The 24,657-nt window shown below is 42.7% G+C and overlaps 1 protein-coding gene across 2 annotated transcripts in view; it reads right to left on the reverse strand.

The window, feature by feature from the left end:
• Window positions 1-10,868: 10,868 nt before the first annotated feature.
• The window catches only part of TULP4 (TUB like protein 4), a 137,552-nt gene continuing 123,763 nt past the window's right edge, over window positions 10,869-24,657 (reverse strand). For both annotated transcript variants that reach the window (XM_054162681.1, XM_054162680.1), the window contains exons 9-15: window positions 23,983-24,217; window positions 23,360-23,504; window positions 21,808-21,952; window positions 20,409-20,502; window positions 18,722-18,865; window positions 13,205-15,795; window positions 10,869-11,523 (exon numbers count right to left, since the gene is read on the reverse strand). In XM_054162681.1, the coding sequence (XP_054018656.1) occupies window positions 11,407-11,523; window positions 13,205-15,795; window positions 18,722-18,865; window positions 20,409-20,502; window positions 21,808-21,952; window positions 23,360-23,504; window positions 23,983-24,217 (3,471 nt within the window). In that variant the 3' untranslated portion in view covers window positions 10,869-11,406. The remainder of the gene's footprint in view (window positions 11,524-13,204; window positions 15,796-18,721; window positions 18,866-20,408; window positions 20,503-21,807; window positions 21,953-23,359; window positions 23,505-23,982; window positions 24,218-24,657) is intronic.

The raw sequence follows: 24,657 nt of genomic DNA on the forward strand, positions 1-24,657 counted from the left end.
TTTTTTTTGTTGTTTTTTTTTTTCATGTCACTAATAGTTCAGGAACTCATTTACAACACAGAGAATTTATCACATAAACTTACTCTCTTCTGCCACAAATTTGATGAGCCTGGGTTGCTGATGGGATTAAAAACCTTTCTCCACTGCTACACAGTTTTGCTCTTGAAATAAGTATGTGCTTTGCATCCTCTTTTGCATCTCTCTGTACCTTTTTTGCCATCTTTTGGAGATACACAAATTTTGCAGCTTCTTTATCATCTGGTTAGTGCCAGTGACCTGCTGACGTCAACCCTTAGCTGACACTGTTTATTCTTTGGATTAAATTCATTCTGTAGTAACAGAGATGATGATGATGATGATGATCTCATCAGGAGTCACACTCATACCCCATCCAACCTGGCCAGTGCCCAGGGCACACAGGAACTCCTTTGGCTTTCTGTGTTGCAGTGCAATTAGTATTTTTCCAAAGAAATTCCTCCCAAATCCTTTCCTAAGCACTTTCCAACTCCATTATTTCTGTTGGTACTTGAAAATATCTTGTATTTCTTCTTGCACATCTTGTCACAATGTTTCCATCTGTAACAATTCCTCCTGGTGTCATGTGCTTCTTCCCTAACTTTACATACTTTAATATGTTATCAACATCAGAGAGGAAACTGGACAAGCAGTTAATGGACTAACAGCATCTGCCTTATTAGCACTGTCCACATTTATCATGTGCCCTTGAACTTTCCAAACAAAGCTTCAACACCCACCTGATGTTTTAAAGTCATATGCTGTTACAATGAGTTATCTTCAAATTAATCAATCAAATCATGATTGTCAAGTTCTTTCTGTGTGATTATAAATTCCTTTATGTAATTACCACCTAACTGAACTATTATGAGAGCAAATTTTGTTGTACATCCTGGCTTTTGAATCTCTTCAGCTGATTACTTCTAAATTGCCTGCTACACTAACATTCTTCCAAAGAACTCAGGCATCCAACTTAAAGATACTTGACATCATCAGTTATCTGCAAAAAACTCTGCTCAAAACCATTTAAAACACCTGATCTTGTGATAAATTTATTTTCAACTTTGTCTCTTGCATTCAGTAATCCACACATAGTAGATTAATGTAATAACTACCACAAGCTCCAGGACAAAGATCTTGAGCTATGTGCACGGATCTGATGAAACCAAGGATGTTACCCTCATTGGAAAGCATCATATAATGAGACAGAGAAGTCACTTCAAAGTCAAATCAGTTATGTGACTTCTGAAGAGAATGTGTTTGGCTACCTCTGTGTGAGGCAATTAGAAGACACCATGAAGTTTAAATCATCTTTAGTATCCTTCCTTTGCTAGAAACACCTGCAGCTTAATTTCTAAAGGCATAGCCTAAAACTGCCACAAGATTCTTGCCTAAAATAAACATTTTTAGATTACCAAACAAGCATAAAGTTCCTAAATGGCTTTGAAAGGACAAAGAAGAAATTAATCTTTACCACAAGGGTGGTGGAACACCGGAACAGGTTTCCCGGGTAGGTGGTTGAGGCCCCATCCCTGGAAATATTCAAGGTGAGTCTCGACAGCACTCTGGGCAACCTGACCTAATTGAGGATGCCCTTACTTACTGCAGAGGGGGTTGGGCTAGAGGACCTTTAGAGGTCCCTTCCAAACCAACCCATTCTATGATTCTATGAATCTCACCAAACCTGTGCAACAAGGGCAACAAAGATTCTCTTGTTTCAAGAGAGGACTGTCAGCACAAGCTGCAATGAGAAAGGAGGAGAACAAAGAATTGCTACTCAATGCAGTTCACATATAACTTTCCCAACAAGAAATGGAATGTGCTACTGACCAGAGAAAAACAACAGTAGCCTGTCTTGGTGAAAAAGTTCATTATCTAGGCAGTAGTTATTAAATCATGTATACAAGCTTAATTATATATACAGCTGCTGTATTCCAGGGGTTTTTTTTGAGATGCTCCTGCTTAACTTTTGTTCTCTGAATGTCTGCACATGTCCTGGCCTTTAAGCCAGGCAGCATAAATAGAGGGCAGGGGCACAAACAGCCCTTGTGTTCATTTAAATCATAAAAGTAAGATAGCACTGTTATCAATGACAATCACAATCATACAGAAAAAATAAAAGTTAATGCCACTAATTCCTCTGCATAGCAAGAAAATTATCACAGCAATCTTTCTAGGGTATTTTCCTAAAGGCTCACATTTTTATTTACTGCAGGCCCTGTTAGTTGATAGATTTTGCATTTGTGTCACCTGCCATTCCCAGACAAGTGTGTTTCAGCAACCATCTCCCCCAGACAAGCCACTTTCCTAGATCTGTTTGCTTCCTTTCGTAAGTTCTCTCTCTCAAGAGCTAGCCGCATCTCCAGTGTTCTCATTTAGTTACATTTCTGGACCAACACCAACAGAAAGTGACGCAGCAAATGTGAAGTTTTTGTGTAAAATATAGTTGGTTATACCCAGCAGAGAGGGGACTTCCAAAAATGATCTTCCTGAACAAACCAAACTGCATTAATTCAGTTCCACAAGAAAAAGGGACACAGACTGTCAACCTGATTGGACTATTAGGACTGTAGCTGGCAGAACCCCTCATATTAACACTAAAAAATGCAGAGAAGGAGAAGATTACTGTATTTAAAATCAATATCCTATACAAAGAAGAAAAACCTAAAAACTACTGGAACCTCAATCTAAGGTAATTCACCTTAGTGAATTAGTTCATCTGGGCAGTTATTAGCTCAGGCAAACACTGAATCTAGCCAAAGCAAAAAAAGCACGAAGACCAAATTAGAGTGCCATGACCAGAAGCTGCATTGCTTGTTCCATTTCTCTGTCTGCAACTTAAAACCTAAACACCTCCAGTGATGGTAACTCCACTCCACTAAACCATGGGCTGGTGGGCAGCCCATTCCAATGGCAAATCTCTCTTTCTATGAAGAACTTCTTCCTAGCATCCAGCCTACACCTCCCCTGACAGGAGAGAGGAATCCCTCATGGTAATATTGAAGTTTCCAGTCTATCAATGACAAAATAAAAGAACCACAAATCCCAAAGATAATTTCCTTAAAAAGGAAAGCAAGCAGAGGAGAAATAACATATGCATCATATGATATCCAGGCAGATAGGAACATAATAACCATAAAGTCTTTGCCATCCATCCTCCCATATGAATGACACAAGGTACGGGTGGGCGAGAACGTGCTCCAGATTCAGTGGAACTTGTGGATACAGTTATTGAAAAGAGAAAGCACAACAGCATCTGGCTACTTATCATTTGGGTCATTCCAGTGCAGATTTATCATCTGCTTTAAAAACATTTAAGGTGCTTATCAAATGCAGAATGCAACAAAAACAAGTCAGGAATTTTCTAGTCTGCAAAATTTTATTAAGCAACAGCTGGACAACTCTTACAACTCCAAACCACCGAGGAAAAATAGGGCAATCAGTCCATCTCTCAATCATGTAGACAGTAAAGAATTTGGACAAACCACATTTTTATAGGGAAACCAACAATGCTTTCTAGGCACCTCCTGCAGAATCTATTACACAAGATACATAAAAGGAGAGGCAGAGAGGGTAGTTTTGAAGTACAGTGGAAATGAGGTATCCCATGGTATACTGGGGTGGGTGGGGCAGAAATACAAGAAAGAAAACTTGAGATTCAACCCAATATATTAAAAAAATATTATAGGTATGTAAAGGTACACAAATTGTGCACCAAACTTTCAAAAGCCTTAAGAAAAACATGCTGGGCTTGCTAGCTTAAGACTGCGTGCACCTGCATGATTGTATGCTCAGTAAATAAAAAGAGAAAAGAAAAAAAGATCTAAGATCATGTTCAAAGTTTTAGTACCAAAATAATGCATTTATGAACAAATGCAACTCCCCTTCTTTTTTCAGGAAACACTACAGTGCCTTTTCAATCAAATGCATCCCCATGCTATTCCACAACACCATATATTTTATCTACAATAAACAATGAGTTCTTGAACAGACAGACCCTCCCCCAAATGCACGACACGTAAAACCAGGCAACAAATGCAGAAAGAGTGAAACGAGAGGCAACCAAAGACAAAACATGTATCAAGCAAACAAAAGAAACCAATGGAAAAGTAGGAAAGTTCTTAGTGAATAGCTTGAAACAACATAGGTAGGAATTACAAGCTGAGCACTATTCCATTAAAATAGTTGGAACCCAGGTGTCTGCACACTGTTAAAAAATGTTCCTCTCTTATTTTAACCTTAATCCACATCTTAATCCATATGTCAAGCCATCTACTTAGCCAGTAAGATAAACATTCTACAAGTAGACATTTGCCAGGATTCAGAATTGCTGCATCAGGTCATATTGTATCATTTGTAATGAAGTGAGCTGGAGGGAGAGGATTCTGGAAGGCTTTAATCATACCCTCTATGTTTTTCATTGAGCATTCTGATGATGTAAGTATTCGGTGTTTTCATTTGTTTAACCTCAGGTCTCACAAAATCATGGTGTTTTGATCCTGCCAGCAGCTCTGGGTCAGAAACCCTGTGCATTTGCATAGTGTTCCACCACAATGAATTTGCCTTGAGGCGCAAATTTCTCATTATAGGTCCATTTGCAAAGCCAAAAGTTGAAGAGTCAAGCTTTTAATTTTCTTAGCAGGAATTGCTTCACTGAAACCTAGTCGATTCTTTTATTGGGCTAATTGCTTTTGGCGTAGAAATCTATTTTCTAGATGCAGCAACAATCAAACTGCCCAAAGAAAATTATCTTCTGCTACACCTTCTGAAATATCAGGCAACAAACAAAGTCTTTTAATCTGTAGGATTCCCTTTTTAGAAGGAAATTAAATAAACACAAAAATAATTCACATAGCCCGCTGCTCACAAGTAGTAATTAATCTTATTTCTTCAAGAGCGGTGTATGTAAATTCCAATCCTGCTAAGAGGACCTGTAATGCCTTCCTGCAGACTGCTCCTGAGGGTAGCAGGGCTCTGAATGTGTATTTGCTGATGGAGGATTGTGCTTGCCTTGAACGTGAATGGACTTGAAAAAATTCGTCTTCCCGAATTTTTCCATTCTTGTCAGCAGTATGACAACACTTGCTCTCTTATACTGGCTGTGATGGTTTAAGCCTTACCTGGGAGTTAAGAGCTCAGATGGGGGCAAGGCTGAGAATCTCTCCCCCACTCCCCCCTCCCAACAGAGAGGGGAAAAGGAAAGAGCAAATCCACCAAACAATAATTTGGAGTCAGCTTGGAAGTAGGGAGGTAAAGAGTTTTCTTTAAACAATATATATATATATAACAATAACAGGTAAGGTTCACAAGGGCAAGGAACAAGGATGGATGGGAGTGGGACAAAAAAAAAAAGAATAATACAAAACCAGTCTCTCTCAGAAAAGGCAAGGAGGCAGCAGGGAGAAGGATCAGGCCCGACCACGTGGCAGAGCAGGCAAGCAGCCGCAGTAGCTCTCATTCAGGGGAGGCAGGAGCCAAAAGGAGAGCTAATAGCTGCAATGCCCTGCTTTTTATACCCTAGCTGGGCAGGGAGGGGGGAGTGGAACAGACTCAGCTTCCCCAGGGGGAAAACGCCCTGCAGGGAGAGCAAAGTACCCACAAGCCCTCCACCCTGCTTTGTTTTTTGTTTTCTGAATGGGCGTTAACCCACCACACTGGGAAAATCATTATGCCAATCTTGAAGTAACAGAAACAGCTTGCTCCACTGTGTTGGGATCCTGGAAATGGGAATAAAAGGCAAAAATCTGAATGACTACTCTGTGGCCAGGATTCTATTTCCAGCACTTTTTCAAAAGGGTTATTAGGAATTAGTGACTTACATGACCCGTACAGCCACTCAAGCTGCAACACTCTACAATCTTCTTGAGTGGCTACTTGGGACATATAAGCCATTCTTTATAATCACAGTAATGGGAAAGCACATTATGGTAGGTTGGATTCTACTTTCTTATGTATCTTGGTGTAACCACAAACTGAGGCCGAAAGTTGGCCCTCTGTTAGCATGCCACACAAGTGACTCACCTGTTACTATTTGTCCAAGTCGGAGTTACCAGTCTGGAGAGATTTGGGTGCTGCAGAAATATGCAGTTTCCAAACTGTTGCTCTGGGAAACACATTCTTCAACTTCAGAGAAAACCTACTGTTTTCTCTCCCCATTGTCTCAACCAAATCACTTTTTGTGCATGCTGCTCTCTTCACACAAGGATTTAAACTGTTTCTGACAAGTAACAGGTCACCAAGATAACATAGGATCACACACATCAGGCTGCAAAAAGCAAATGCACAGAAATTGTCTGAGGCAACATCAAGCAAGCTCTGAAAGATGAAATTTCTGAGAGGGCACTAAAAAGACACATCATGGAACGCCTGGACCTACAGAAAGTCTAGGCTCAAGGCTTCGGCAAAGTCAGATAACTTTGTCTGACACCTGTAGACCTTCATGTATCTTACTAAAAAAAGGGAACAGAACTGCAGAGACAAATATGGAACTATTTTATTTGTGGTTCCATCACAGGAAGTGTCTCTGAGATGAACCTGTGTGCAGATTTACTAATATTCAGGCAGCCCATGGCACATGTCACTGTTACCTCTGGAACTGAGTGCAAAATGATCATGACAATCTTATTCCTCTTTTACCTCCCTCCTTCTCAGTTACTTAGGGTGTCACAGAAACATGATATTCTCATTGTTTCAAACTAAAATTTGCCACTACATGTATGGTGCACTTCATACCAGAGTTTAAGCATCATTTTTTAGCCTCTGTTAGGAGCTGTATTTCATGGATATTAGCTGTGGTTTTCCAATAGAATCAGGCTTCCTGTTGCATTCCTTTGCAACCCCAGCAGAGCAGATTCTGACTTCAAATGGCCACCATGGCCACTGGCTGGCACTGGGGATTTCTCTGCCCGAAGCTATTCGAGCCAACTCCACGGCAGCTTCACACTGCTCTTGGAGCAGACCCAGAAGGATGAGTGGAGTAAAGCCTGCTTCACCAGCTCTCTGATGGAGCATCCTGAAGAAGCAAAGCTGCTGCAGGCAGTGCCAGGGCTCAGATCCATCAGCTCTGTATGGTGCTAGCAAGGATATCCAAAGCGCTATGGCTGTGTTGGAATCAGATGAGCCCTGCTCATTGAAGTGTTATTAGTCTGAGAATAAAAAAAGCCAGCATTCATTGCTACACTTGTCATACCTCAGCTAGCTTAGTCCATGTTTGTATCTCTGCACAGCACTGAATGATGCCATTGCCAACCCCCAATAAACTATGCAATGAACTGCTTATAAACTGAGCCTCTATCATTATACCCTCTTTTAACATGTCACCTAATATTTCATACCTCAAGAAAAAGCACTGCACTAAGGAGGACAGCAAATCAGGCCTTTTATTTTCAAAACTACTCCCAAGTGAAATATACAGTTAGATAAAAAGGAGGACAACAGTGGAGAAAGACAGATTTCTGCAGGTCCCAATGAAGTCATCTATGCTCTTTGTAGTCTACAGAGTCCTCCATAGCAAACTCACTGCTCAGCTGCCAAAAAAGTATTTTTGCCTGCCTGCATTAAGAAATTTTGCACACTATCCAGCAAAACCAGGTCTTCCTAGATGCAATTTTACCTTACTGCAGCAAAACATACTGCTAGCAAACAATTAATTACAAAGATGCTCTTTAAATATAAATAAGAAAATGTGTATAACTCACTGATACATACTAACAGTCCCTAAATCACTTATTATACAACATAAATAATTTGTCTTTGGACAGTAACAGGAAATCTGCATTAAATTATCTTTAAAAAAACACTCAAAACTCCATTAAAAAAAAACCACAACAACACAAAAACCAACAAAGAAAACAACCCAAACCAAAACACAACCCCCCACAAACTCAACAGAAAAAAAACCCCAACCCAAAAACCCCCATAAAACCCCTAGACTGTCACAATTATTGCACAACTGAGAATAAAATAAAATGAAGCTTTGGAAGAAAGCATACCTTAAGTACTGGAAATTACTGTGTGTATAAAAAAGAACTAGCTATTTCTGAACACTTTGCTACATTCTTCCTAGAAGAACTTTGTTATCTACAGAAACCTGTTCAGTATTTACTAGAGATATGTAAAACGTAACAGCTCTCTTTTGGCTGATTGCAATAGCAAACTTCAGGATTTAAGTGGCTGTTTTGAGGGGGCTTTTCTTTTTTTCCTCTATATTGCATCTCAATAAAAAAACCAAAACAACTGGCACTTTCACTGTTATTTGTGTAGTTTAGGATCCAGTTGCACACTCAGCCATTTACAGCATTCCCATTCTTTTAACTGAAATTCTATGTATTTGAGAGAATTTTCTTTCACAAATGCTGGGTACTGTCTATGCCATTCAAATCCTCAGTTGAAGGGACTGTTGAATTATTTTTCAAAAGGACAGTATTTTACCATATCCTGTATCATTTCCTTACAAGTAAATAGCAAAGCTGTTGGAAATTGCATTTATTTTCCTCACTTTTGACAATTATCCTTGCCCTTTGCTGGGGCAGAAACCAGCTCTCTTTTTATGCCAAGGCTCTTTGTAAGTGCCATTGGAAGGGCACAATGAAACAAATTATTAACTCTGCTACTTGTTCTATCAGGTTTCATTTCCTAATTTTCCATTAACGTAAAACTGATAACTGCGGAAAACTGACAATGAACCAAATTAAGAGGAATAGTGTTCCCTGGAAAACTAAAGTAACTGCACACAGAAGTCTTTCCACTTAGATTAGAGTATTTTTAGAAAAAATATTGATGTTGTTTCCATGTACTAACAATTTTGGCTTAAAACTACAGGTGATGACTCTCCCAGTTACAGATTTCTAACATGTGACTGAGTGGCCCTTCTCTCAGCAACCAAGTGAGCCACGACATGCTGCTTCTCACGCAACGTTCAGTGTGTTCTTGTTATACTCTAATATGGGTATGACTGCTAAGCAGAGACCTTAGGGCAGGTGAGGACTCTAATCAGCCAATTTTCCTCCTTGTGTATTGGAATCAGTGGACTGAGAATTCAGCTTACTGTCTGTACAGTGTATAGCTAAAGACAGGCAAAGGAATTAATAGTGCTTCCTCCACAAAAATCCAAGGTAAACACTTCCATTGATTTTAAAATGACCAGAACCAAATCCACTTTGGTTCCTTAGTTCCACAAACATTACACATACAGGCACCCAAACTGCTGAATAAATCATACATGTGAGAAAGAACACAAATGGGCCCAGAGAACCAATGGAAACAACATTAATTAAAGCAAACAATTATCTGCTGGATAGCAAAGGGAATGTTGTCTGATCACTCCCACATGCAACCAAAGTTGCTGAGCTTTGGGATAATATAGGCATGGGTACCATCTACTTCTGTCTTCTTCTTTCCTACCTCTGCTTCTTCCCTCCAAGAAAACCACCTTGCAGATGGTATGTCCCGGACTTACCCTGTGGGACACTACTTGCGCATGACGCCTTGTCATCTCCCTTGACAACTCTCTGAAACACCCCTCTGACTGGCATCACTGGCATTGCTGTCCAGCTCTAGAACCACCTCCAGGGCAGAATTTATAAGCTCACTGCGTGTTGATTAACTTCTACTACACCAGGGTCTTATGTGATATAGTCCTCTAGAATGAATCAAATGCAACACACATCTGCCTTACCATTAGAATTTAAGAAAAGCAAGGGGAGAATATCACACCTACTCAAGTTATACTGAATTTTTCAAGTCAGAAGTTAGACTGTGGACGAAAGACAAAGACAAAGCAGCCATTGACACCTCAAACAACGTATCTTTCTCATTGTACCTTTCACTTCAGAAGTCTAACTCCTGAAGGAACTTTCCAGTTATGTTTTGCAATGCAATGCCAACTAATTACATGAATAGTTCTGGGGTTTGTATATTACTGAGGAAACTACTTCCACATCAAAACATACTCTGCATCAAAATGCAGGCAAGGACGAAAGAGGGAAAACAAATAAATATGTGCACAGCACACAGACTCTTCTGTGCAAACAACCCCAAAATACTCAACAGGTCTGCATGTCCACCAGAGACAACTGCAGGGAGCTATGCTACAGTTATTAAGCCTTCCACTCTAACACTCCATGTGTTGGGTTCCCTGCTCTTAGCTGAGCTACTCTCAAACCAGAGTCACAAAGACTACTCATGTGGCAAGGTGATAAAAGGGATGATTCTGTCCCATTTTTCCTTTCTCTTTCAACTCATTTGTTCTCCAGCCAGCCATGTTGTTGTTTCCCATAATGAAATTGCTTTGCTGATGAAATTGCATCTTACAATGACTTGCTACACTTCTATCTCCTTCCTAAGTCAAGAACTGATACACTGTTGTAGAATTTGATTCATACTGATTGCTAAGACTGAATACACTGGGCCCTCCCATTTGCTTGAAATACTTCATTTATAAAGTGTAAACACATTTAAAAGAGGAGCATGTACAGGCAACGGCCTCAGAGGTACATCTGGTCACACTGTACCTCTCCCAACTACAGGACAGGTCAGAGAACACTGCTGATCAGTATAAGCCAAGAAGCAATGCTCATTAGTATTTCTTTGCCTATTTTCTGTCACCTACTGAAAGATGTTTATCCCCAAACCTGGCACACAAACCGAGCAGACATAACTTCTTTGATACAGTGGCTTTTTCAACCACCTACTCGCAACAACTCTCTCTCTTCTGAACGGCACATCATTATTTATAAATTAAATGTTGACCTACATAAACCTTCTTGGAACTTGTGGTGCTCAGTTATTATCAGAGATCAGAGAAGAAACATGTGTCTTCAAGTATTATAGCTGCTTTTTTTGGTGGGTTTTTTTGCTGCTATCACTGATGTAGTAGTAGTAGAGGAGGAGGAAAGGAGTAGTCGTATTACAAACCGGACCAGAAAAAAGTGTATGTTCCCTGTTTTAAAAAGAACAGCATGATATAAGGCAGTCTATCAAAAAGAGCAGTCTTTTTTAATCCCCCAATGAGCTTACATCAGCTACTGTAGCAAACACGGCAGAACCACCACAACAAGCCAAAAGTCACACTTCTCCACGTAACACTGAATGGCTCTCAATCCTTTGCTCTTTCTGAGATCCAGCACAATGCTTAAAAACAAAAAAACCCAAACACCTGAAAACAAACAGATGAACAAACAAAAAAAAACAAAACAGAAACCAGCCCCCCACCCTCCACCCCATGACTGATTAGAGTTAATGCCCTTCTGTTGGGCACCAAGAGACTTTTCCAGTTTTACTGCCTTCTTTGCTCCCAGGCACCTCTGCAGACCTAAAGCAGGCTGCCTCGACATTTTCTGGTCTGGACTTTATGAGAAGGTTAAAATTTTCCACTCTCCAGTCTCTGCTTGTTCATTTGAGGCGCTGAGTCACATTAGCCAGAGCAACAGCAAAGGCTTGCACTGCAGAAAATGGATACTGAAAGTCCAAAATATAAGCATTGCCATCAATCCTTCCAAACTGCATCACCTGGGAAGCCGGAGAGGGAGAGAAGGGAAAAGAGAACAAGGTCAGAAAAGGGGAACCATAGAAAGGAAGCAGAGAAGAATAAAAGTGAAATGTTTTTTGCTCCTTGTACAAACACCTCACCTCCTGAGCTATCATGAATGGGGCTACTCACAGAAAGGGGTATGATACCAAAGACGACTAAGAGCACTGTATTTGTGGTCTGTAGAGAGCATTTGACTGCAGTATTTCATTCTGTAAGCAGAGCTTTAAAATATGCTAGACTATATGTAGCACTGGTGTAAGTGGACTGCAACCGATTATTTAGGCACATGTGGGTTACACCATGCTTCCGGCAGGTATTGAGATCCTATCCTCAGCTCATCAGGAAAATGGATTTTGTTTTCAAAGGAGCTTTCAGGGAAGAGGAATAATCAATATCCTGACTCCAGCACTTCATAGCTGGTAAGCTCTATGTTCTTAGTAATTCTGTTTTCCTTTGCATAAACTTTACCAGCACATAATTACACTGAGAACAAATTATCAAAGGGGCAGTGGGAGATGTCTGAAATGTAAAGCAAGGCTAGTCAGGGTGTTCATTGTTCTTCCACAAGGAATGTCTCAAGTTTGGCCTATTATTACTGCTTCTTCATTCTTTTCATCATAAGCCCAGGTTTGCTCTGCAGTGAAGATCCTCAAGCTAGAATGGAGGCTGTAGAAGTCGAGACAGGCTTTATTCTTCCACCAACAAAACCCGTAGCCAGATGACTTTGCACAGCTGCCACAGGCATGTATCTGCAGCCATTTCAGTGAAGAAGAAAGGGGTATAAATGGTTCTGATCACTGCCTTTTTAATAAGCTCTTGTTGAAAAAAAAACAAGGGATTACCACTGGTCATACATGTGGGATATTTAAGATGTCTGTCTCCCAGGTAAAGTCAGAAGGAGTTCAGAGCCTTGATGTCTTTAATAAATCAAAAGTGACTTACAGAGCTGGCACAGCTGGACAAGGAGATAAATGTGTGTCTCCTGAAACTCAGTCCAGTGCCCTGCTGAACAGTACAACCTTATAGCCTGGGTTTGGTGTCCCACTCGAGCCAAGGTGAGAGAACCTGAAGCTATATGTCTTGACTTTTTGAACTACTCACAGACCACTCTAGCCAGGGGCAGTTCAGAAGCAGCCCAGAAGCACTTTGTTCTGAGAAGAGTGAGTGTCTCCCTCCTTTAGCATTAAGAGCCAACTCCAGAGGCCTGGTAACCCACAAAGGGAAATCTTGCCACAAAGGGAACCTAACTGCCTGTCCGTCACCTCTGCCATAGCAATCTGCTGGCTGACTAACTTCTGTGAGCACTGCAAGTAGTCAGCTGCCATCCACAAACAGACAGCAAATGCAGCTACCACTGGGATGATCTGTTGTGTTCATCACCAAATGCACCTACCTTCAGCAGTAAGAGCCAGTGCGACTAAAGGAGGCCCTCATTCCCATCTCCAGCTGCAGTAAGACCAAATATGCTCTGTACATTTAATTCACAACTTTATGCACTTCACCTTCCATTCTGAATCAACCACATGGCAAAGGTTTTTTTCACAGAACAGCTAGGAGGGGTGGGAGGCCCTCGGCTGTATGAGAGGCAGAGCCTATTTCTACCACAACTTTCCCATGCCCTGGCTCCCACCCTGCCCTGCATGTGCCACCCTCTCCTACCTGTCGCCCTTCCAGCTCAATCTGGAAGTTTTTTGCTGATTCCTGGGTCACTCGCCCACCAAAGTCCAGCTGGTAGACTTGTGTAGCCTCGTTCCACAGTGGCTGCTTGTTGGCCATCACATACACAAAGCCCTGGCTCCCCAGCCTCCCATCCTCCTTCTCACTGGCCTTCCGGCACTTGAATTCATCCAGCTCACTGGCTGTCCTCAAACTCCTTTTGGTTTTCCAACCCTTTTTGCTGCCCTGGCTCTGGTTCATCAGTTCATCCCCACTGATAAAAAGCTCTGGCTCGCTCTCTGAACTGTCCTGAAACTCGTTGGTTTTGTTTAGCTTCTTGGACTTCAGCTGGTCTTTCTGGCTCTTGACCTTCTTCTTTTCTCTCCCCAGCCGAGGGCTGGATATCAGGGAATTGAAGTCAGTCAGCGTCCTTGCTTCCTTTTTGACCTTGCCCTCAGTGATAGCCTGCACGTTTCCTTCCTCGGCTCGACTGTCTAGGCGCTTCCGGCTCTTCTTGCCGAATTTGTCTGTCCTTTGGGGAACAGGGCTTTCTGTCAAGGACAGCACCTCCTGAAAGGTGTCTGCCGTCTCCACCATCACCTCTGAGCCCACGTGACCCTGCAGCTCTGCTGGAGGGGTAGACATCACTGGCTTCTCCACCACGAGGAGTGGCTTGGGGGGCAAGGTGCTCTGGGGGTTCTGTACGGGTGGGCAGGTGCTGTAGGAGCTCCATGGGTGCAAGGCGATCGGTGGCAGCTGTAAACTAGAGCAGGCGCTACTTCCTGGATACATGGGCGGCAAAGGGCAATAGGAGAGGTTGGATGGATAACCTGGCTGAAGCACGACTGTGGGCTCCTGCTGTGCAAACTGTGTCGGGGCCAGAGCTTCTTTGGGGGAGCAGGGGGGCTGCATTCCTGGAAGGGGAGGGGCACTGTAGTTTCCTGGGTAAGGTACTCCAACTCCGTAATTTGTCTGGAAAGTGGCAGTGGGACTGGTTGGAGATTTTGGAGACACAAATGGCACTCGAGACATATCCAGATGTTGCGCTTGACCAATGATGAGAGGAGTAGGTTTTAGAGGGTTTGGCACTGAGCTCTGAGATGTTCTTTCCTGAGGAACCCATATCTCTTCACTCACTGCAGGGTCCCACTGGTAAGGTGGCGGTCGTTTTACAGTGAGGGCAGCCTCTGTCAAGGACACAGGTACATGCCGTAGTGATTTCTCCACTGGGCAGTGCTGAGAAAGGGCCTCGTCCTCTGTGAAGGCAGAGTTGATATAATCTACTCGGTCACGGGAATTGTCGGGTGGGCTCAGCAAGCTGTAGGATGACTGGGAGGCCAGAGGTGAAGTACTGACAGAGTGAGCGATGACAGAGCTGTGCTGGGAGCCACTACCCGTGCTCAGATCAGGTCTCATGCCACCAATACTGGAACTGCTGCTACTAGCATTGGCACCAGTGATGCTGCCCACACCACCAGTGGTCACGTTGCTGCTGCTGCCACTACCACTACTGCTGCATTGGCTGCAGGTATACAGGGCAGTGGGTACTCTCTGCTGGTACTGTGCTGTCACTGTGCTGCTCTTGGGTTTTGGGGGAAGTTGCAAAGTGGCTCTCTGACCATCCACCAGCTGAGCCATCTTCAGGGCTGCCTCCCTGCTGTTCCTGCGCAGAGTTGCATGAATGATACTGCTGTCCAGCCTCTGCGTGATGTTTCTGCCCTGCGACAGCTGGCTGGCAATGTCTGGGTAGGGAGGCGGGTCCCCAGTTGGGATGGAATAACGGGGGACTGTGAGCCGGTTTAGGGTGGCACTGGCACAGGGCTGCTGCATCTTCTTCTCAGCAGCAGTGATGCGCAGGGTAGCGGAGCTACCAGGCCCCGGCAGGGTATAGGTGCTCTGGGCGCAGAGCATCCTGGTGCGAGGCCGGCACACCTCCTCTACATTCCCGCTGCTGTCGAACGTTGTTATCCGCTCATACCCCAGGGGTGTCTGGTAGTGACCTGCTGAGTAGAGGGAGAACTCTCCCTTTTTCAGGCAGAGGTCGAGGGGCGGCTGTGGGAGGCCGGGTGGGGGCTGTAGGGTGGTGGTTGGCGCGGCAGGGATGGTACCAGGGTAGGGTGGCGGGGGGTTCAACTTGTTGAGCGGCAGCTCCTGAGCGGCCCCAAAGACGACGGCGTCCCCTTCCACCAGCTGTGGCCCCGGCCGCGGGGCCTGGGCCTTGGCCTTGGGTGGGGGCTCGTGCTCACGGTCGCTGTGGTCCCGCAGGTCAGCCAGGGCGATGGCAGAGGGTGCAGGGGGCGGCGGGGCCAGGGGCGCTGGGGTGGGGCGGCCCAGCTCCCCGCCAACTAGCGCCCCTGCCCCGGGGCTGGGAAAGCGACCCGGCGCGCCCGGGAACGGCCCCGCGCCTTCACCGCCCACTTCCGCCGGCGGATTGGCCAGCACGTCCAGCTGCACGTTCTGATTGGCCAGCAGCGACTGCACCAGGCCGATGCTCTGCGTGGGCGACATGGCCTGGGCTGAGCTGTGGATGGGAGCGATAGGGATGTTGACGGTGCACGGCGGGCTGCTGGCGGGGGCACCGGGGGCGCCGGGCACTGCAATAAACAACACAGTGTGTCACCCACTGCCCCAGCCTCCTCAGCCCCAGGATCCCCTCACACCCCAAAGGGCTGCCAGCCTTTGCTAACATTAACAAGCAGTTGGGTAACAGGCACTAAAATAGGGAATGTTCCTGAAGCAATGTTTCACAGATTTTGGGGGTTTCTTCAGGACATGTGGAAGACATGTGGGTTGCTAAAAATGCTTAACAGGAAAATTTCTTTGCAGCATTGACAGAAGTTTCAGAAACTGGGGAAACTTTTAAAGACAGTTGAAAGAAAAAAACACTGCATGTCTTTTGCACTTTCTCATTCCACTTTACCTTTGATTTTTTTTAAACTAAAGCACCTGCTCTATTTCTGTTCTTGCTTAAGTGGTCTGCGGTGATTGGATGGACTGCTATGAGTCCCCAAAAGCTGTGGATCAAACCTTAGTTATAACAGGTAAGTCAGCCTGCCTCCACTGATTACTATTGTAGCAGCTGGTGATTAACTTCTCAGGAGTGATACTTACGAGATAAAGGATAGAGCTCACTTTCAGTCTACACTGTGATTGCCACAGACTTTCACAGAGCAAGGAATTTACCTGGTAGGTAAATTCACTACTGATATCCATGAAAGTTTTGCTAAATCAGGACTCACTAGTTTTCAGGGAAGTTTTTTGATAATAAATAAACAAGGAAAATCTACTCACAGACCTGTGGCTGCTGCCACATTTTCCTTGGCCTTAGTCCAAGGACCACTAACATAGAATCATAGAATCACAGAATGGTCTGGGCCTGAAGGGACCTCCAAAGGTCATCTAGTCTCACCTCCCTGCAGTCAGCAGGGACATCCTCATCTAGACCAGACCGCCCAGAGCCCTGTCAAGCCTCACCCTGAATATCTCTAGGGAAGACACCTCAACCACCTCCCTGGACAACCTGTTCCAGTGTTCCACCACCCTCACAGTAAAGAACTTGTTCCTGATATCCAACCTAAATCTGCCTTTCTCTAGATTGAAGTAATTGCCTCTTGTCCTATCATTGCAGGCCTTTGTAAACAGTCTCTCTCCATCCTTCTTGTAGGCCCCCTTCAGGTATTGGAAGGCCACTATTAGGTCTCCCTGAAGTCTCCTCCTTTCCAGGCTGAACAACCCCAGCTACCTCAGCCTGTCCTTGTAGCAGAGGTGCTCCAACCCCCTGATCGTTTTTGTGGCCCTCCTCTGGACCCTCTCCATCAGGACCATGTCCTTCCTATATTGAGGCCTCCAGACCTGTACACAGTACTCCAGGTGAGGTCTCACCAGAGTAATGTGGCAGAATCACCTCTCTGGATCTGCTGGCAACGCATCTTTTGATGCAGCCCAGGACGTGTTTGGCCTTCTGGGCTGCAAGCACACACTGCCTGCTCATGTCCAGCTTCTCATCCATTAGCATCCCCAAATCCTTTTCCACAGGGCTGCTTTCTAGCACTTCATCCCCCAGTCTGTATTGATAGCAAGGATTGTTCTGGCTTCTAGGCTTCCTCTAGGGCTGCTGCTCCCTGATGGTGAGGCATAAAAAAGCCCCTGCTGGCCCAGGATGACTCCCAGTAGAGCGGGTTAGGTATCACTGTGCTCTGATGAACATAGCTTCCAAAGATAATTGCTTCTCAAGCCTGCCCTGATCTGATAGCAGTTATAAGCTTTGATTTGGAAGGTTGTTGTCAAAAAGGGAAAAGGGAAAGGGAAAAAGAAAAAAAAGAGAGAAAAAAGAAATAAGGAAAAGGAAAAAAAAAAAAGAAAAAAGAGAAAAGAAAAATGAAAAGAAAAAAGAAAGCGAAACCAAACCAAACAGCCCCACAAAACACCAACCCCCCCCAATCCAAACCAAACCAAACCAACCAGAAACAAAGAAAAAAAAACCCAAGCAAACAAAAACCAGCCCCCTTCCCCCCTGAAACTCAACAACAAAACCCCACAAACCCAAACCACAAAAAACAAGGAAAACACCTCTACAAACGAAACCCCAAAAAACTCACTGAAGTACATCCTGAGCATAGTGGGTTACAAAGCAACCAGTAACTCAAAAAGAACCTTTGGTGCTTTCATTGGTCTGAAATAATGGGGAGTATTTCCATTCATGTCAACAGACTCTAGCACAACCCTTTAATTGCTTTGCAGTGCTCACACTCCTTCCTTAAATGGCATGATGGCCACTCCTGTAGTTCCAAACACCCAAACACCCATTGCAGCAGGAATCCTTCAATAATGTGAAAATTCTGAAAATGAATGAATTAATTGTATCAAGATTTTTTTTTTTTCCTTTTGATTGGGGGAATCCTGTGTAGAGCCCTTTTATCTAACACACTCACATCACCTGCTGGTTCCCTGCACTGCTTGAATCTTCTGCTACCTTACATCTCAGTGAAATGCAGAATTCTTCCTGATCCCCCTTGTTTTTAGACTACTTTACTATTTTAGCCTCTCTGTAGAACTTGGTATTGATAAAAATCCAAGTAGACATTTATCACTTCTCAAAGGGCAACTGAGTTTTACAGGAAGCTGCCCTTTAACCCAAGCTCCTGTCAGCAGGTTGTGCTTTGCTGCTGTCTGGTCACGAGAACGGCTCTTTTGGGTTGCCTACACATTACAATTCTGTCCTACAAAGATGCAGAATGCAAAGCTTTGGTCTGCAGAGAATTCTTAGCAAACTGAACAGAAGATGATTAATTTTCCAATGAAACTGAGTCTCAGCAGCTCTAGACAGATTATACTTTCCACATATTTTAGAAAGCAAAGTCTGTAATACATATGAGCCTTATTCTAATTCAGTTCTAAGAGACACCATCAGACTAAGGGAGTTTGATTTGTGTGTTTTTCAGATCAGACTAGTGGCACAGATGATCTGACCTCCATCTATCTTAACCCATAACCCATGGCAGACCTCCAGCTCCTCCTTACCTGGTAAATCATCTTCATCTTCACTGAAAACATTTGGATTAAAGACGGGTAGGTTAATGTAGTCCATTGAAATCTTCCGTACTTCTGGGAGATATATTGTCATCTGCCTGGGCTGCAGATGCAGTAAACTGGTTTTATATATTACTGGAGAAAGAGTGTAACAAGCAATAATTAAAAAATTGTTGCATAAAGAGCATCTCAAACTAAGAAAGAATCACTTCAAAGCAGATAGAAGGGCTATAACTATTCTTATTTCATGTATTGATGATCAAATGCATGCATGGGCCATTCTTAGACAAGTCTGTATAGGCAGAACAAAAGAAATTAGTACTTTCAGACATTTTTCTTCAAAGAGGAGCAGCATCTCTGTAGTTAAATAATCTGTAGAAACAACGAATTACTTCATCTTGTATTCACATCTGTTTTTATGGAAGGAAAAGTTTATTCTATTCTATTATTCTATACTCTTGGAACTCTTCACCACAAGATATTACCAACTTATATGAGTTTAGGGGAAAACTGGAAAGCTCTCAGTAAGGAAATCTGTTGAGGGTTACTATATACAATGAACCTCCTGCTGGCTCAGGAAGTCCCTGGGACCCAAACCATTGGAGACTGGGAGAACATCTGACGGAATTACCACTACGCACTTAGTCCACACTTAAATTCTTCCTTGCCTATCTGTCAAAGACAAAGAGAGAACTAGAATGGCTTCTGGCCTGACCCAGTAAAGATTCTTACGCGATCTTTGGACAGTAACTGCAAATGCAGATGTCAGAAAGTTGTAAATTACTTTTAAAAAAAGGTGGCTGAAATAAACCTAAAGGTTTCTGTAATAGTTCATTAAGTAGAAGGTGTCACTGCCCTTAGTAGCAGCATTGGTTGTCCCTGGGGTAACTGAGAGGACAACCTTTGCCTGGAGGCTGAGCCAGAGAAAGTCCTCTCACCAGTAGCTGGGCTGATATAGCTACAAAAAGTATCTATTTAACTAATTCTGCATCCAGGGCATCACTATGTAGTCCTGACCTAACTATACAATGCAACACAGGAAGATAAATGCTTCCAAAGTGCTCATAAAAATCCTGTATTGCATTAGTATTTCAATGCAGGACTCAGCTCTCCTAGGTGGTACCCTGCTCTTTACTTAACCACCTTCCTTTCAACAAGTAGAATTTGCCTACCTGGGAAAAGGTCAAGAGAACAGACAACTGCTATCAATTTACTGATGATCCAGCAAGCCAGCCATATAAGGCTATGCACTTACTTGAAGAGTCTTGAGCATGACGCTGTAAGAGCTTTTTTAACATTACTTTGGTCTAATAAATAGCTAAATGACTATAAAACTTGGACTTTTAAAAATATTTGTATTACAGTAACTTAAACCCCATGCATTTTATAGTCTTCTTGCAAAATTTTTTCTGTATTTTTTCCAAATAAACTGTAAAAATAAAGGTTTGAGCCTGACTGTTAATTAACCATTTTATTACAACTGAAACTTTCACTATTTTTTTGATCATCTTATTAATGCATTTTTAGCTTTGAATCTCTTTCAGTTACAGTGAACTTTGTAAAATATAATTCCTACTGCCTACAGAAAAGAAGTGCTTTGTTAATTAAGCCTTTTGCTCACTTAAAAAGAATCTTAGGAAGAGTTTGACACGCAAAAAAATCAATAGTTTACTTTTACCTGCACCAAGGTTAGTTGGTAGGAAAGCAGCCAAACCCACAATTTTAAATTTGGTTCCCCAGATATTAGATGTGACCTGAGCAAGGTAGTTGTGCTGCAAAGCAAAAACAAGATTATTTTCACCTAATAACACCCGTATCAAGCACTAATAATGAAAACAAACAAACTGCAATCAAGCTACTGCAAGTGATAACACAACTTCAGCTTCTCATTTTTATTTTATTAAAACAGCCTAATGTGCCTTTGTAGCAACTGTTACATTCAGTCCTTAAGAAGTTTCATTTTGACATGTGAACACCATCAGAAATGGTGTACACAACACTCAGATTGGCTGATTAAAGCTGATGAAGAACATGACAGCTGGTTAGTGAGAATAGGTCTGTTTTCAGATGCTTGCTTCTGCACAACCACTACATGGCTATTCTCTATTTCAGAAATGTAATACAGCCTGTCCTTTGGTTCTATGCTTATAAATCACTTTATAGAACAATAAATAAGACAGAAATTAATTTCTTGTAACAACAGACAGATTTTTCATGGAGCTTCCGAAGCACCTTCACAAATCACTGCTTCCTTGGTGGGCAAATTACGGGTCTGAAAGACCAAAAATGTTCCTCAAAGACCATCACTGTCAGTATCAGGAGCAGGATCTAACCTCTGATCTCCTGCCCTATTCAAAGGACTTTTGGTCCTGTCTACCACTTCTGTATAGCTGATCTACAATGTTTCAGGTTGGACTTGATATTCCTTGGGGTCTCTTCCAACCTTAGTTATACTGTGATACTGTGATAAAGGAAAAAGTGAATCAACAGAAGAGGGAAAAAAAATCAGCTGAAACAAATACAGAATAAAATTAAAAGAATGCAGGATGGTATTAATAAAATACATAACCCAAAGAGTTCTACAGCCTGCTACGTGCCAGTTACTCACAGGACATGAACACCATGATGAGCACAAAGTGTTAATTCCTTGCCTTCCTTCCAGTTAAGACAGTTAATTATGCAACAGAGCACATGTGACCCACTGAAGCAAGGATTTCCTTGTCTCTGTAATCTCTAGCAAAGCAGAGAACTATGGTGGTATTAAGACAGCTCTGAGAAACTGATGAAGCATCTTTACATACACTTCTAAACAGACAACAACATTGCCTAGAATAAAACCTCACAGATTCACACTGACAGAAGTTAGTGGTGCCAGGATTTATCAAACAGCATTTGATATTTCATTGACACTTGCAAGCACTAACACTCAACTGGTAGATGCAATTGTCTGGTTGTTCCATCTAGTCACTGCAATTAAATGAAAATTTTTTATTGGTGGTTATTGGATCTGTACCATAACTCGTTGCCACTGGAAGGAAATGCATTGGTCTCAGGTCTGGTAACAATGTTGACAATACCTGAGTAATATCTTCTAAAGGAAACTCCCTTCGGGTTAGGCTTGGCGAACCAATAGAAGGTTTCCTTATTGGTAATCTTGGCGATCTTGATATCTCCTGCGCAGCTCGTGACATCTTGGGAGACTTGCGAGCTTCGATATTGATTCTGCATAGAAGGATTCATTAGAAACTTCAACAGGCATACACAAATGCACAGAAATCACATCTTTGAATGTAAAGATGCAATGGAGACAACTAGTATGGTGCCCTCTAAGTGACTACTGAAGACTGCAGAATCTACAGGATGGAAAGTTGTAGGTAAAATTCAAAGATACGTAAGGCCTGACACACTTGGAGTAACTTTAACCAGGTGCTTTCTGATTCAGTTAACAAAGCTTACAACAGTTCTGCCAGATAAAATATATCCTCCACTAATCCAGGAAAAGGTGCAGGGCTCAGCTATCTGAGCTATGCAGGCTTTGAACAAAGCCTCAAGAAATGGAAACATGACACCTCAGCTGGCAGATCTCTCTCACTACAGCAAACTAAGGCTCCACAAGCTTTGTCAGTTATCTTACTCTAAGCCAAAAGTTATTCCCACCTCCCACTATACAAAAGAGGTCATATATAAGTGATGAAGCACCTGAAAAAGCTCACTGGTAGAAAAAAATAATGACCCAAAGTTTAATTTCAAAAGCATGGTCTTAGAAAACCAGTGATGCAGGATAGTTGATTTTCCTGCACCATTTCAGTTTTAGGCTCAAGAACTGTTGCGTCTTTTGTCAAGTACTACATAAATACCTGCTCACGTACAAAGGGATGTATCTGCTTTGCCTTATACTAGGACAAGCTCCTAATGCAAGGTCTCTGACAGAGAGTCAGCTGCAGCTTGGAGGCATCAACTCCATAATGTGAAGCTGGCAGAGAGACATCAGTGCCTATGAGAAGCACCACAGACATCAGGTGAAGCTCTGTGCAGGTGCAGGGTTCTGTCTATGCACATAATGAACGTAATGAAGAGCTGTCAGGAAAGCAGTCAGATGAATAATAAGCTTTTCAGCCCAATGTTTAGGAGGATCTGTTTGTGGGGCTTCCCTTGGAAGGCAACCACAGCAGCAGTGCCACCTATGCCAGGATCTATGCCACCTATGCACGAACTTATGAATTTGAAAATAGCCCTGAGGAAATAAAAGCTTTAACTAGACTAGGGACACTGATCATAGAGGAGGTAAAAACACAGATTATCTGAAAGACAAAGTATATCCTATGGCAGCAAAAGAGTACATGTGGCAGAGGCAGTGGTAGGAGAGTTTTCTTTGAGTTTGCTTGAGCAGAAGTAGTACCATATTGTTTCTCACTAACTTTTTCCTTAGAACCTTCCCCAAAGTTCACCTCAACACCAATCTTTGAGATTACCCCAGAACTACACACTGTGGAGCACTCCACTCCTCCAGAAGACTCCTGTCCACCCAAAGGAATTTGCTGTTAATTTTAAGACAGTGTTTAAAAAAAAAAGAGAGCGAGAGAAGAAAACCTGGGGGAAGAGAAGAAGAAATATCCAAGAAATGATTACCTGGGGAGTTTGGGTGATTTGCTAGCTCGACTGATTTTGGGAGATTTCTTTGCTGCCCAGTCATCACTCAGTTCTATGTCACTGGAGTCTGAGCAGTTGCAGCTGTCAATCACAGTGGAAATCAAGCTGTTTCCATAGATTTCATCTATCAAGACAGGCCCCAGAAAATGTAAATACTGCTTCAGAAAACTTATATCAATTACAACTATCAGTCATCAGAAACATAAATCCAGCCCCCAGGCAGCAGCCGAGATAAAACTGTGCAGAGAAAATTAATCATTCTTCATCCTGCCTCGTGTAAACTCCACATTTCCAATGGTTTGAACTCAAGTGAACACGATTCAGATGGGTGAATAGCATTCAATCAACTACAAAATTGAGACTGAATAGTATTTGCTGCTAATTATCAATCTATTCCCCTCTATTCAAAATACCAGAGGTTCCCTGGTGTAATGTCAGAGGCCTGAGCCCAGGCTGTGATAAAGATTTATTTTTTGCACCAGAAAAACTGTACAAGGTGCCACCTTTCATGGTGCATCTACAGATTTTCTTTAGCTCTTCAAGATCTAATATCTGAAGTATTTAAAAGTATTTTTTTATGCAGGGCAACAATTCAATTCTACCTGCTTTTCCATCTGTTTTAGGATCCATGATAACAAATTCCGGCCGCAGCTTGCTGATACGACGTCCCTTCAGGATAGGCACCAGTCCCCCAAGGTATTCAAGGTACAGTGTATAACATGGACCACCGACCTCTGGGTCATCCTCTGTCCGCTTCATCGTGCAGTGAAGCCGTTCATTACCAGCTGTTGGGTAGCTGACAAAATCTCTCATATTGTTTGGATCTGGGATAGGAGGCTTAATAAAATGAAGGAAAGAGAGAGAAAGTTTTCTATGTGTTATTGGTTTAGCTTTGTTGGGTTTTTTCCTGTTGTGACTTAATCCCAACACAACTAACTGAATTTAAACCCAGCTCTAAATTGGCCATGTCAAGATTAGTACAGGTTACTGCCTAAGTTATGCAGGACCCACATGCAAAACAGAATGCCTGTTATTATTTAGGTAAAAAGCAGCTCTACACAGAAAACTAGTTACATTAAAAAGGAAAACTTTGCCTGTAGTTAGACAATGAACCTGTTTTCAAGTCTCAGCTCTATCGCAAGCTTCTCTTTTAACTTTATGTGGTCAAGTCTAAGCCTTGTAGTATCTTGTCTCTTGTTGGCCATTCAAGTGAACTTGGAATACTCAGGTTCTCATTCCTGGTTAGTATTGGTACAGGCTGCCAACTCTGGAAGAAG

This window comes from Dryobates pubescens, chromosome 6 (assembly GCF_014839835.1).
Source record: "Dryobates pubescens isolate bDryPub1 chromosome 6, bDryPub1.pri, whole genome shotgun sequence".
NCBI lineage: Eukaryota > Metazoa > Chordata > Aves > Piciformes > Picidae > Dryobates > Dryobates pubescens.